Source organism: Thalassophryne amazonica, chromosome 21 (genome assembly GCF_902500255.1).
Source record: "Thalassophryne amazonica chromosome 21, fThaAma1.1, whole genome shotgun sequence".
Taxonomy (NCBI): Eukaryota; Metazoa; Chordata; class Actinopteri; order Batrachoidiformes; family Batrachoididae; genus Thalassophryne; species Thalassophryne amazonica.
Genome location: NC_047123.1, coordinates 32,785,362 through 32,800,933, shown reverse-complemented (window position 1 = coordinate 32,800,933; position 15,572 = coordinate 32,785,362). Strand labels below are relative to the sequence as shown.

At 39.4% G+C, this 15,572-nt stretch overlaps 1 protein-coding gene across 1 annotated transcript; it reads left to right on the top strand.

The window, feature by feature from the left end:
• The first annotated feature begins 11,354 nt into the window (after nucleotides 1–11,354).
• Nucleotides 11,355–14,608, top strand: paqr8 (progestin and adipoQ receptor family member VIII). Its single transcript, XM_034162681.1, has 2 exons — nucleotides 11,355–11,488; nucleotides 13,357–14,608. Exon 2 carries the CDS (start codon nucleotides 13,391–13,393, stop codon nucleotides 14,486–14,488), a length of 1,098 nt encoding a protein of 365 aa, XP_034018572.1. The 5' UTR covers nucleotides 11,355–11,488; nucleotides 13,357–13,390; the 3' UTR covers nucleotides 14,489–14,608.
• The last annotated feature ends 964 nt before the right edge of the window (nucleotides 14,609–15,572 follow it).

Here is a 15,572-nt window from a genome sequence, read left to right as displayed (position 1 = left end):
TTCGTGATGACTGAAGCACAAACCACCAAAGAAACATTGTGTCATCGGCATGTGTATTCATGGTGTGTTTGGAGAAGAGGTGTGGTGTGTTTGCTGTGGCACCTGAAACAAGTTTTGCTAATGAATGCATTGGTGTTGAGTCGATGATTTTGTCATGCACAAAATAAAACACTGTGGTGGCTGAGGGCAGTGAGAAATAAAAAGTATCACACGCTTTCTTTCCATACGCATTCAAGATCACTGCTGATTTTGGAAGAGTCACCGGTGTGTTTGGAGTAAACGTGTCACCTGTGCATCCATCATCAATAATAATAACACAGTCTTCCGAACAAAAACTGTGATGTTTGTGTATTTGTAGAACAAGTACTTCTATGGAAACATGAAGGAAATTGATGACCACAGCTTGTACGAAAAATATTAAATTTATATTATATAAATATATAAATATATTAAATAAATATATAAATTTTAGTCTTATTTGCAGTGCATCAATTTATTTTTCTCATGCACAACACCAGAGCACCAGTTATGTGCATGTTTACCACTTCTGATCCCATTTCACTGCAATATGGGGTTCGGATTTGCTGTAACTGTGCTGCTGTATTACTTCAAAGCTGGATTGATCGTCTTGGCATGATCAGTATAAAACATGAGATTGAGTTTCTCTGCGGAGAGACACAATCTTTATTTCTATTCTTGACAGAACCGGCGTGATTAGCGTAACCGAGAATAGTCTGGAGGTTCACAATTTGCATTACTTCTGCAGTCATTCACTATAAAAACAATTACTTTTCAGAACCAGTAACTCCGACACCCCCTTTATGTGGTATTAACATAATCATGCTGCTGTGAAGCCAATTATTCAAGTAAAATTTACATTCAGTTGTCTGTATGACACTAAACATTTTATTACTGTGAAATTAACAATTGTGCTTGGTTATAAATCCAAACTTTGTACGACTACTACAGAAATGCTTTGACACGACAGTGTGTTCAAATTCCTGTCGCTAAACCTCCTGAACAACAGACATGACTCCAGAGTCCCACCCTCCTTTTTTCTGTCTGCTGTGAGCCATATAAGACGAAGGACACTGAGAGACTGACAGCAGAGTGAGACGGAGCAAAAGAAGAGAGCAGCACCAGTCAGCGTAAGGTACAAACTGTTCTCTGTGAATCTGTTCATTTGAAAACTGGTTGGATTTTTAACAGGATGTAGATGTTTATCTCCTTTGACTTTTTTGTACATGCAGTCAAGATACAAATCCTTTGGATTGTATTTCAGCATTTGATTAATTAAGCTTTATTCTGCAGGCAACTTTGACTAAAATGTACAGACCACCACATCGACGTCCAGGTGGAAGGAGAGGATTTGGCTTTGCAGCCATGTTTTCATCACCAGGATTGGTGACCATGTCCCTCTTGGTCTTACTCCTTGTCAGCATTGTTCTTGTTGTCCTTTGGACTCGGTATCGCAGGTGAGCCAAATCTACAGTATATCTGAAAAGTCAAACTGACTTTATCTGTTTTAATTTCCAGCCACTCATGTGGTACAAAAATACTTAGATGGAGTGTTAGTGGCTTCCTTCTCTTAAAAATATTGTTTTTTTTCCCTCTCCAAATCATGGAGATCATCTGAAAATTCTTCTTGAAATTGATGAAAATATTATGATAGTGGCCTGATTTTAAATGCATGTAAAATAAAGACAAACAATCAAGATTCCACATCTGGATGCATGTGAACATGTTTATGTTTAAAGGGTTCCACTTGTTTTCATGGAGATCACCTGAAAACTGTTTGAAAAGCTGATCTAAATGTTGAGAAAATGAAGCAGTTTGTAAAATCCAGATGTTGATCTCCACCAAAATTCATGAAAATTTACCAATCAAGTTCATCGACTGGAAAAAAAAAAAAAAATGTTGCAAAATGCCCTCTCTGATGGCACAAAAGAAGGTTGAATAAAATTATCCAGAATCCACATTCGGGTTTCAATCAACACCAAAGTGTAAAATTCTTTGTATCCATGAAATCAATGATTCAATCAATTTCTATGAGGATCAGCTGATAATTCTTCAAGAAATGTCACAAAACACATTGTTTTACAACATAAAAGACCTCTGGATTCGTATCACAAAATTTAAAAAATGCAATTTGTTCTTGACGACTAAATGTTCACATGTATGGCCTTGCCTTACAATATAAAGCGCCTTGGGGCAACTGTTTGTTGTGATTTGGCGCTATATAAAAAAATTGATTGAAGAAAAACACTGATGTTTGTATATTTGCAGGAGAAGAACTCTTCAAGAGGAAATTAAGAAGAAGGAAGTGACGGAGAAAGAAATTGTGGATCTGGAAGCTGAAATCTAAGATGTTACTCGGCTTTGTGATCATTTATCACGTGGAACGATGAGCACGTTCTCGTGGTCCTCTTAGGGAGTAAATCAATAAAATGCTCCATAATTAGTTTTTAGTCTCTGTGAATTTTTTGCTCATCTCCTGTGATGTTTTTGTAGATGCTTTCAAGTCTTTTTACATTTGTAGGGGTTATCTGCATAACTCAGCATCTCCAAAATCACAAAGTTTTACCCCAGCGTGCAAAATATGAAAGAATTTGAAAAAACCATCATGGCATGTGACCTCAAGGTTGCAGGTTCAGCGCCAACCAGGTAGATAATGTCTGTGGGGGAGTTAAAAAACAAAACTCATCTGACTGGCATGACCATCGAGCAAAGTCCTTTATCTCCATCTATCTTGAGTGACAGCACCCTGACGTCCGTGTGAATGTGGCGTATTATTGTTAAGATCTTTGAGCGTCTCTCAGGTGAAAAAGTGCTGCAGAACCTCTTTACTCTTCACTGTCAGCAGTCGTCTTGTTTCTGAGTTGTCCCTGAAGAGCTTTTGTCTTTGTGTATTTTCAGCTGTTTTTTCACAACCCAGTAACCTGTTTGTCCTTTTTTCACCCAAATAACTGCTAATCATCAACTAAACAGTCTGACTGCTGTTGATGTTGCAGATCACAGATCAGCTGTGGATTGAAATTTGAATTAATAACAAACAATACTTATTTTTGGCCTCTGGTCCTCCATCCATAATTAATTTTTTTTAGGCCTTCAAAGGCATGAATTTTGCTGACATTGACCATTGACCTTGGTCAGCATTGACCCTGTGCTCAATGAATGTGTGAGCTTGAAGTTACACGTAGTTTAACATGAGTTTGTTCATTTCTTTTAACAACAAATCCTGAATGACAGACAACTCCCTCCTTTGTCTATCTGTTGTGAGCCACAAAAGACAAGGACACTGAGTGAGACAGATCAGTGCAGCAACACACAGTGGAAGGTACAAACTGTTCTTCTCTAAGAATCATTTCAAATAAGAACTGATTGGACTTCAAGGATTTAAATCCTTATAGTTTTTTTATTTTTGCACAAACAAATACATTGGGAACACTGCACATAATATTCCAAATCAAAACATCAATAAAAAATATCAAATTTGTTATTCCTTCACAGAAAGTGAAGAAAACGTAATATATGGCTATTAAAAAAGTTGGCTCTGCATTATTCTTTGAAATCTAAAATATTTACTGTTTAAACTGAGAAGTGCTTGAAGATTCATCTTTCCTGTGAATCACTGAACTAATATTTAGTTGTATAAACACTGTTTCTGAGAACTGCTTCACATCTGTGTTCCATGGAGTCGAGCAACTTCTGGCACCTGTGAACAGGTATTCCAGCACAGGACTATTAGATTACATTCCACAATTCCTCTGAATTTCTTAGCATTGTCTCAGAAACAGAATTTTGGATGTCATCCCACAAATTTTCTATTGGATTAAGGGCTGACTACATAATCTTTTTGGTCTGGAACCAAGATGCTGCTCACTTGCTGGTGTGTTTGGGGTTGCTGTCTTGTTGAAAAACTTATTTCAAGGGCATTTCCTGTTCGGCATAAGGCAACATGACCTCTTCAAGTATTTTGATGTATTCAGACTGATCCACAATATGAGAAACATGCACTCAGATACGCGTATATGACAACCAGCATGTGTATATGAATAACAGGTGGTTTAATAAACTTACACATATCTGAACTTTGTAGAACTGCAGGAGAAAATTAAAAATCATTTTCTTTTGCTTGTGGTAAAACCTCCAGAATGACATGTGACTTCAGAACCCTGCCCTATAAATTAGATTCCAGCTTTCACATCCACAGTTTCTTCCTCTTTCACTTCCTCCTTCTTCCTCATTTCCTCTTGAGGAGTCCTTGTCCTGCAAACACACAAACGTCAGTTTTTGTTGGAAGGACTGTATTAGAAACAACGTGTGTTTTGTAGTTTTTAACTGTTGTCTGAAAATAGATTCAAGAACCTGTTTAAATTACAAAATCAGACCTTTTTTGCTGACAATTTCTCAACACAATGATTTTGGTTCAAACTGTCAATACGTCATGGCAAAGTGGAATTTCACACAAAGATCATGTTGTGTCACAGTGAAATGTTTTATATCCGGTGCAAAATTCCAGGATATATATATATATATACACACAACAAAAATATAAACGCAACACTTTTGGTTTTTCTCCCATTTTGTATGAGATGAACTCAAAGATCTAAAACTTTTTCCACATACACAATATCACCATTTCCCTCAAATATTGTTCACAAACCAGTCTAAATCTGTGATAGTGAGCACTTCTCCTTTGCTGAGATAATCCATCCCACCTCACAGGTGTGCCATACCAAGATGCTGATTAGACACCATGATTAGTGCACAGGTGTGCCTTAGGACTGCCCACAATAAAAGGCCACTCTGAAAGATGCAGTTTTATCACACAGCACAATGCCACAGATGTCGCAAGATTGAGGGAGCGTGCAATTGGCATGCTGACAGCAGGAATGTCAACCAGAGCTGTGCTCATGTATTGAATGTTCATTTCTCTACCATAAGCCGTCTCCAAAGGCATTTCAGAGAATTTGGCAGTACATCAACCAGCCTCACAACCGCAGACCACGTGTAACCACACCAGCCCCCAGGACCTCCACATCCAGCATGTTCACCTCCAAGATCGTCTGAGACCAGCCACTCGGACAGCTGCTGAAACAATCGGTTTGCATAACCAAAGAATTTCTGCACAAACTGTCAGAAACCATCTCAGGAAGCTCATCTGCATGCTCGTCGTCCTCATCGGGGTCTCGACCTGACTCCATTTCGTCGTCGTAACTGACTTGAGTGGGCAATTGCTCACATTCGCTGGCGTTTGGCACGTTGGGAGGTGTTCTCTTCACGGATGAATCTCGGTTCACACTGTTCAGGGCAGATGGCAGACAGCGTGTCTGGCGTCGTGTGGGTGAGCGGTTTTCTGATGTCAATGTTGTGGAGTCGAGTGGCCCATGGTGGCGGTGGGGTTATGGTATGGGCAGGCGTCTGTTATGGACGAAGAACACAGGTGCATTTTATTGATGGCATTTTGAATGCACAGAGATACCGTGACGAGATCCTGAGGCCCATTGGTTGTGCCATACATCCCAAGAACATCACATCATGTTGCAGCAGGATAATGCACGGCCCCATGTTGCAAGGATCTGTACACAATTCTTGGAAGCTGAAAATGTCCCAGTTCTTGCATGGCCGGCATACTCACCGGACATGTCACCCATTGAGCATGTTTGGGATGCTCTGGACCGGCGTATACGACAGCGTGTACCAGTTCCTGCCAATATCCAGCAACTTCGCACAGCCATTGAAGAGGAGTGGACCAACATTGCACAGGCCACAATTGACAACCTGATCAACTCTATGCGAAGGAGATGTGTTGCACTGCATGAGGCAAATGGTGGTCACACCAGATACTGACTGGTATCCCCCCCCCCCCAAGTAAAACAAAACTGCACCTTTCAGAGTGGCCTTTTATTGTGGGCAGTCTAAGGCACACCTGTGCACTAATCATGGTGTCTAATCAGCATCTTGATATGGCACACCTGTGAGGTGGGATGGATTATCTCAGCAAAGGAGAAGTGCTCACTACCACAGATTTAGACTGGTTTGTGAACAATATTTGAGGGAAATGGTGATATTGTGTATGTGGAAAAAGTTTTAGATCTTTGAGTTCATCTCATACAAAATGGGAGCAAAACCAAAAGTGTTGCGTTTATATTTTTGTTGAGTGTATATGCGCCATGGTCACGACAGTATGGTAAAATAGAAAAACTCATTGCATGTTTTAAATATAGCTCTGACTCACCTGCGATACTGAGTTCACAGGACGATAAGAACAATGCTGAGGAGGAGTAAGGCCACGAGGCAAATGGTGATAAATCCCCGCACTCCAAGCAGGGCGCCATCTGGTGGTGGTGGGCCAGCAGTACCTCCTCTTCAGCGGCCCACACAACAGTTGTCCATGAGAAAAATAAATGGATGCACTGCAGAAAAGACTGAAGAAATACTTTTCCAACAAGCTGTGGTTATCGATTTCCTTCATGTTTCCACTGGAGTGCTTGTCCTGCAAACACACAAACATCACAGTTTGTGCGTTTCAAAAGCCTGCGTTATTATTAATGAGGATGGATGCACAGGTGACACAACACACCCAGGACTGTTCCAAAATTAACAGTGATCTTGAATGCATATGGAAAGAAAGCATGTGATACTTTTTATTTCTCACTTACGGCAGCTACCACAGTGTTTTATTTCTTTATGCATCACTCAGACACTGAAACGTTCATCATCGAAAACAACAAACACACCATAATTACACATGCAGAAGACACCGTTTGTTTGTTTGTCCTTCAGTTATCAGGAAACATTTTTAGAAAGTCAATGCAAAACTTGCAAAATGATTCATCTCATTTAGAGATAGAGTGCATTACTTTTTTTCAACTAACAGCAATGTGGATTCAGCATATTCAGCTTCTTCTTATTATCATCCAAAAGGGCATTTTTCAACAGTTTATTAAATTTATTTAATATTTTTCAACTGATTTCTATTCCGTTTGATTTTTATTATTATTATATCAAGACAACAAACATATTACATTTTGGTGTTGATTGAGAACTGAATGTGGATTCTGAGTTCTTCTTTCAACCCCTTCTTTTTCATTATTTTGATTATTTATTTGTAGCCAGAGAGGAAATTCTGTAATATTTCAAGCAAAAGCCTGAAGAATTTGATCTGTATGAAAGTTGGTGAAATAAATGTTCAGTCTTATCAAGGAAAACAACTGATTGAATTTTGGCATTGATCAGGTTCAAGCTTTTCCAAAAAACATTAATTTTAAAGAAATAGAGATAAAGGACTTTGCTCGATGGTCACATCAGTCAGATGAGTTCTGGGGTGATTCTTAGACTACGGGCACTTATGTCCTTTGATCATATTGTATGAAAAACAGAAAAAAGGGGAAATTTCACACTTTTATAGTTATCTTTACAATGAAAGTGTGTTAAGAAATTTGTTCTAGTAGTCTATGATGACTTTTTCACCTTTTTTCAGCATCATTATATGCAAATATTGCCGTTTTGTGCTTGTCCCACACCCAGACTTTTGATCTTCAATGATAAAAATGAATGGTAAAGAAACATTTTTTCTAATGTTTTAAAATATCTCTGAATAAAATATCAGTAAAATAATCAAAACATAATTGGGGTATTCAATGTCATACAACTGTTGTGATTTTTTTTTAAACAAAATGTAGTTGTCCCACACTATTGCCGTAATTTCTACCACAACACTGTAATGTCCCTTTAAACAGATTGTATGAAAGATTGTTTGGGTAGTTTCTATGGAGATAAACAGTGACATCAGAGCACATGTATATAGCGCCAAATCACAACAAACACTTGCCCCAAGGCGCTTTATATTGTAAGGAAATGGTGTGGTGGAAATTACATTTACAAGGCCAATAGTGCCCGTAGTTAAAGAATCACCCTCTGGTGTTTTGTCCACTTGCCCCACCCACCTTTCTTGCCTGGTTGGTGCTGACCCTGTAACCTTCGGGTAACACGCCCACTTCTCAAATCTTTAGTTTACCACAACGAGAGCATCTTAAACTCATCTGTATGTTTCTCTAAATGAAGTGATTACAACAATACATTTAACTTTCTTCTATGGTCAACGTTGACTTTTACTGTTGTATTATTAGATCCCATCATCTTCATCAAAAACCAGAACATCAGGGCAAGAAAGATCTCATTCAAGGTCACCATTGTTCCCAAGAAGATTGAGGCATTAAGGATTTAAGGATGGCTGCAGGTGAGGTAAGGGAGTGCTCGCTGGTACCGCCTGTCTCCCGCATCCACCACACCTAAAAATCTAAAAGGACTCAAAAGCATTGACAAAAAACATGACAGGAAATGATCTAAAGAATCACACACAGACTAAAACTTTGTTGAGCATTTTATTTCATTTTTTTTACTCAAGAGTGTTGTAAAAACCTGCTCATTCGTTCCACGTGATAAATGAACACAAAGCCGAGTAACATCTTAGATTCCAGCTTCCAGATCCACAGTTTCTTCCTCCTTCACTTCCTTCGTCTTCATTTCCTCTTGAGGAGTTCTTGTCCTGCAAACACACAGACGTCAGAGTTTTTGTTCGAAGGACTATTAGAAACAACCTGTGATTTGCAGTTTTTAAACTGTTGTATGAAAATACGAGGCCTGTTAGAAAACTATCCGACCTTTTTATTTTTTGCAAAAACTAAATGGATTTGAATCGTGTGATTGCATCAGCCAAGCTTGAACCTTCGTGCGCATGCGTGAGTTTTTTCACGCCTGTCGGTTGCGTCATTCGCCTGTGAGCACGCCTTGTGGGAGGAGTGGTCCAGCCCCCTCGTCGGATTTTCATTGTCAGGAAATTGGCTGATAGACTGCCGCTTTGTTTCATCAAACTTTTTTCAGAAAGTGTGAGACAGCCAGGTGGAAACCATTTGGAAAATTCAGATGGCTTTCGGTGAAGATCTTACGGGGATCACACAGATTAAGGACAGTTACAACTGGATTAAAGATGGCCCACAGCGGCGGATGGCACGCCGTGCACCGAGCAGCGATCGACAGGCTCAAACGACCAGATCATTTCCAAAGTGAACGCTTGGTTGATCCGGGACGTCGTCTGACTACCAGAGAAATGGCAAGACAGCTGGACATAACACTTTTTCGGCACATTCCACTGTTACAGGAGTTTTTGTAATGGAAAGAGGAGCGGAGAAATTCACCACAGAGCCGCTCATGGTGCGGGACGAAAGCACCTCTGTGTTGGTCTCACAGGACAAGCCCTAACATGCCCAGCTCTTGCACCATTCATAAAATTCAGACAGCTTTCGGTGGCTTTTCAGTCGTGTGACTATCCGAAGAAATTGTGGACGAGCTGGACATGCCACAACATGTCCTGTGAGGCTTCATCACGGCATTGCTTTTTGTTCTGTGCCCTGCGCCTCCGTCCCGACGCGCGAAGTCTTCCGCACGTCTTTTCATGACAAAAAACTCCTGTAACAGTGGAATGTGCCCCCTCATGCACCAAACTAAATTTCTCTGAAAGGAGAAGATTAATAAAGAACTTTGAACATTACACCCCATCATTAAGACATTTTCTAACATGTGACAAAATATATTGCTTTGTATACCCCTGGATTCTCATCACAAAATTATTTTAAAAAGAAACTGACCATTGTTTTTGAAAAGACCTTTTTTTTTTTTTTTTTTTTTGGTGATTGGCTGAAAATGTTTCCTTTGAAGGGTGCGTTTGAACAGCAAGAAGTACAGATGATAAATGTGTTGGTGTTGATGACTGAGTGAACACATGATGCACAAAAACATAAAGACATTGTGGTGATTGCAGTCATTGACAAATAAAGTATTGCACACTTTCTCTCCATATGTTTTTTTTTTTTAATCATTCTTACTTTTTGTTATTTGATTTGGAAAGTAATGCAGTGTACACTCCTGGACAGTAGATGGAGACACACAACAGCTCATTTCTCCCTCTGTGTCAGTCTTTATTTATTTATATTTTAAATACATGGCGCTCATAGAGTTCACACAGTGCCCTCTAACGGCAAAAAGAAACATTCCACAAAAGTTTTTTTGTTTTGTTTTTTTTAAGAAATAAATATACACTAAAAACAGCAAATACTAAATTTCAAATATGACATAATTGGTGACATAGGTAACTTATGTTCAGAAGCAATTAATGTTTTTGATTATTTGAACAATTACTGGTTTTTCATTTACCTTAGAGCACAGGAGATGTCTTCAAATGGCCTGTTTTGAGAAATAAGTCTAAAATAGAAAGATCTTCAAGGGGTTCGACCACCTACTCAAATCAAGTTCCTCAAATTTCATTTCAGTCCAGTTTAATTTGTTTGTGGTTTCTTCATTCATGTCTAATTTCTGTTATACAGCCCATTTTTAGCGGTTAATGAATTGCTACCATGGCCTTGGTGGCCACCACACCTACGCCTTGAAAATGAACGAAGCTGACACGTTACAGCTAACGTCACCAACGCCTGCTCTTAATTTCCATCATCTGTCCAGCAGCTGTTAGTGGCCTTTGTGAGATTTTATATAAGCAAAACATTTGTTGGCTGATGTTCGCTAAAGCAAGCATTAGCTTTATCAAGCTAACATCTTACTAAACTATCTTTCAGCAAAACATATAGAAACTAGCTAGTGTTACATTCAACCGTAGCTTCTAACAGTCAAAAAGTAAAGTGTGTTCAACAAAGCAGTTAGCTACTACAGTATCCATTAGCTTGCACCACACAACGGAATGTCAACAAACTAGCCGTTGTAACGATGCGAGTGAGACAAGCAGGCAAAAGCTTAAATTAACCTTAAGAAACTGTATGATCCACTTTAGAGGTGTCTGAAATCATTTACATCATTTACATCTTTCTTCCCAGATGTATAAATGTATAAAGCTTTTTGAGGAGGTCCAAGTCTAAACGGGGGGGTCAGACTCCCCCCAGTCCCCCCTGTAATTTGAAGCTTGGGTGGAATTAAGTAACACTATGCCAATTTATTCATTTTAATAGAAAATACACTCCATGTTTTAATATTACTTGCTACCATTCAGTACGATTATTGAAAAATCAGTTCCATTTATTTATTTATTATTTATTTATTTACAGTAATTAAATTCAGTAAAAAATAATAAAAAAAATTTTTAAAGCAAAAACATTTATCTCTAATATTTTACCTTATCTGGGTTGTCTTCTCGCAGTTATCTCATAAAAAAATCGAAAATATGTTGAAATTTTTATGGGGGTTAAAATGCACCTGCAGTCTTTTTTTCTTTTTTTTTTTTTTTACCATATAACTCCGCCCACACTCGCATGTCTCCGTGTCTCTTTCTCTTGGGTCATTTGACAGCTTTTGTCCTTTTGCCACCACCTGTATTTCATGTCTTAAACTAAGTTTTTATCCGTTTTCGGGGATTTAATGTGCAGCAGGAACGACCGACCACGCAGTGACGTCATTAGCAACAGGTGTGTCGGAGCAGGTGAGCTGATGTTTCGTCTTACAGACCGAGCAATATGTTTAACTTTATTTTATGGCATTTTGGAAATTTCACATCATTTATAGCAAAAGAGGAATTTTTGACGTATTGTTTTGTTTTTTTTTCCTGTTTGGGCAGCGATCTCTCTTCAGGGTAAAATTCCGCGAATGTTGTTCGTACCTCGTTATTATTAAAAACCTTCAGGCGGTAAAAAAAATAAAAAAAAAATAAATGAGAGTTTAAGTCACCTAATCCAGAACGCTGTAACAGCAAATTAATCATTTTGAGGGGACTGACAGGTGGCACCAGGCTGAGATAATGTCGGGAAGTTTTTGTTTCCTTGCAGGGGCGTAGCCAGCGAGTGTCACTGCAACCCCCCCCCTCCCCCCCATTTATTTTAATGACATGCAGCATATGTAAAACCGGGTTGGTCTGAATGGTTGCTAATGTATTAACTTTTTGTGGGACCAGCTGCAACTGTTGTGTTGTCAATGTGCATTTAACCCCTTAACGCCCATCGTCGCATATATGCTACAATCTCTGACTCAAATATGCAACTTACCAAATTGACCTGTATGCCTGCTGTCGCAAATTTGCAACATACCATCATTATTATTATAACATAAAGTCATTACCAGAATACCCAATATTACTATCTAGTTTTTGTGCAAAAGTGAAATTAATAATCTCAACATTATTTACCCATCTACTTAAAGGCAAAAACACACACAAAACATTTTTTTATATACAGCTATATAAATTCAGGCGTTAAGGGGTTAATCATCAAACCTTTTTTTTTTTTTGTGGGTTTGGTTAAATAACTAACTGGTATTTGATGCCACAATGTTTACACACACATTAAATTTTATATTTATTTTCCTCTGTCATCTCAGAGGTGCTTATTCCTTTTTATAGTGTTAAGTGCATGAGTGTCTACGACTCCCCTCGGACGGGACACCAGTCCATCATTCCATCTTGGTGCAGATTAACTTTTCTGTCCAAGGACACAGACGGGTGGTTTGGAACACAGAGCTGTAATCAAACCCTGGTCTATTCTGTATACTGGCAGTCCAGCTCCTGTGCTGCAGAACCACCTGCTTTGTGACATATGATGATATTATTACTTTGATGAAGGTCTGCCTTTCAGTCAGGTCACCCACACTGTACTTGAAGATTCTTTCTCTTGTCTTGATGTATTTTGTCCTTTAGCTGTCAAAGGAAGAGGGTGATTACAGGTTTGACTACATACTGGCACGATGGGGAAGAATGTCTGCATGCATTCTTGAGAGTGACAAGATGCTGTGACACAAGTCCCCTTGCCCGACCTTATTTCCGACGGATATAAATAAATACAACTTGCAGGATTTGCGACTTTGTTCCAACTTTCAGGTTGGAAAGTCAAGATTTTATTCAAAGCTTTGAAATGCGTAGATACACAGTAGGTGCAGGAACATTTTTTTTTAATCTATACATTTTATGTGCTCCCTGCCTTCACCTTGACTTTTTGTACTTATTTGTTATGCCTTAATAATTTCATGCTGTGTATATGTTTTACTTGACATTCCATCAGTCATAATCTAGTCCAGGACTTCCGACAACACTCCAGGAAAAAATTTATGAGCTAAATCCACTCTTGTAGAGATACAAAAAGCTAAGTACAATGCCAAAGCCCTGCTTTTATTTTGAAATGTATGTATTTCAAGTTTGTGATATATCTTCCACTGCCACTGTACATGGTTATAAGGTTGTCAGCTTACTTAATTTCAGTTGGTTTTTATGTAATCAATGATTTTCATCTGGTAACGTGTAAAGTAAGTAATATTCACCTGAAAAATTCTAGTCACTTTTTTTTTCTTTTCTTTTTCCAAAAGGAATTTTGAGGGAAGTCCACCTAATTTTCTAGCCATGTCCTCTCCTCTTCTTCAAGCCATGCCAGGTGTTTTTCTGCAGTGTCTCAGCACCTTGACTTTAAATGTCAAGCACCTCAGCCGCCTGCCACGCCTCCTGGACCTCTTCCCTTATTCCCTACCGTCACCCAGCCCCACCGTGGCGGCATCCCAAGTCCCCAGCCTGTTTCGAGAACCCTACATCCTGTCAGGCTACCGCCCTGTAGAGCAGGACTGGCGCTGCTACCTCCTCAGCCTCTTCCAGAGACACAATGAGTCCTTGAACGTGTGGATTCACCTGCTGGCAGCACCTTTGCTGCTGCTCCGCTGGTGGGCCAACATGAGCACCTTGGGGTACACCGCGGACGTAGCCTCCTTACCTCTGTGTATCTCCATGGTTTCCTCTCTCACTTATCTGTTCTTCAGCGTGGCAGCTCACCTTTTGCAGTCTCACTCTGAGCATGCACACTACTTTTTCTTTTTTATGGACTATGTGGGCGTGGCTGCCTATCAGTATGGCTGCTCACTTGGCCATTACTTCTACACCTCCGAGCCTGCATGGAGAGAAACCATCGGGATGCTTTTCCTGCCTGGAGCCGCTTTTTTAGCGTGGCTCACCTGTGCTGGTTGTTGTTTCGCCAAGTTGAGGTACCGGAGGCCATACCCATTTGAGCGCAAAATCTATCAGCTGATTCCTGCCACCCTGGCATACATGCTGGACATCAGCCCTGTAGCTCACTTCCTGTTTACAGGTTCCTGGGCAAAGGAGCCCTCACTCCCATTCCATGCCCTCCAGATAGTCTCTTTCCTTTTGTCTGCCATCTTCTTCTCCTGTCCCATCCCTGAGCGCTTCTTCCCAGGCTGTTGTGACTTTGTCGGTCAGGGCCACCAAATCTTCCACCTCTTCCTGTCCTTCTGCACCCTGTGTCAGCTGGAAGCGGTGTTCTGGGACTACGCCAGGTGCAGGAACACAGTTGTACAGGTGTTTGGTGAGAGGCAGCTGTGGTGGGCCTGTGTCACCTTTCCCGCGCTCATCTTCTGCTGCTTGTTAACAGTGTTCATTGCAATGAGACACGTGCGCAAACAACTAGAGGGGAAACGAGACAAAGACATGTAATGTGAAAGACTGGTCAATAATAATTTAATATTTTTAGTGTCTTTTTTTTTTTAAAATCTTTGTTTTACTTGGTGAAAATGTTTAATGTATTTGCCCAATAAAAATGCTGACTTTTCTTTATCTTTGCCATGTTTTTTTTTTTTTTTTTTTTTACCCACAACTGTTTGTTTGGCTCATTTGCAGGATTTATTAGAAACTAATGAAGAAATTCTCAAATACTTTTTTAAATGTATATTTCACAAAGATTAAACCCTAACCCCTACTGTAAGGCCTAAACCATTTAGGATAAAGACTTGTAAGGTTCCCAGCCAGCTAAGATGTTGGGTTCCGAGCCTTGTTCTGACGGAAGCAGGATTTAACCAATCCTCACCCAATGTAGTGAGCAGGTCGAGTCAAACCAAGAATGTGAAGGATTTACTTTTTTGCGGTCAACCTGTGCAAAGTGGTAGAGCCACAACATTTCAAACTATTTATTCTGGAAAATTGGAGAGATTCAGCCAATACTGGAGATGATGTCAAAATGAGGGATGGAGCCACACGAAGGAGCGAGGCCTGGGACTATTTTTTAAAAATTGTAGTATTCTGAAATGGGACTTTCTAGAGATGAATCCATTTTTTTTGCAACTTTGTGAAAATGCTGGATGTGAGTTTACCTCAAAGGATAAAAGGCTGGAGACAAATACTTCTTTGAGGCAGGGCATTTTAACAAGAACCAGAAGTTTTCATTTTTAATAAACTTCTTGTGCATTTTCAAATTGTAAAATGACGTGTTTTTAATCTCAAAGCTTGGTGAAATTGTTTGGTCCAACCTGTAATAGTAACCATTGGGGCATGTTTACAAAACAGATGAAACTAGTAAAATTTAGAGCTGCCTTGCTTCGAAAAAGAACTTTATTAATCCCAAAGGAAATTATTCGGGAGCTGAAACGGTAAACATTGTTTTGTGGTTTTTTTTTTTTTTTTTTTTTTTGGTTTTTTTTGTATGATGTGTAAGGGCCCTGTTCCTTGTACTGTGAAATAATTTGGTTTAAATATATCTTTAACTATTACCCAATAAAACATCATGCAATTGCTGCTGATGGCC

Bases quoted from the DNA above. Each gene is read 5' to 3' on its own strand.
- paqr8 (XM_034162681.1), top strand. From the start codon at position 13,391: ATGTCCTCTCCTCTTCTTCAAGCCATGCCAGGTGTTTTTCTGCAGTGT.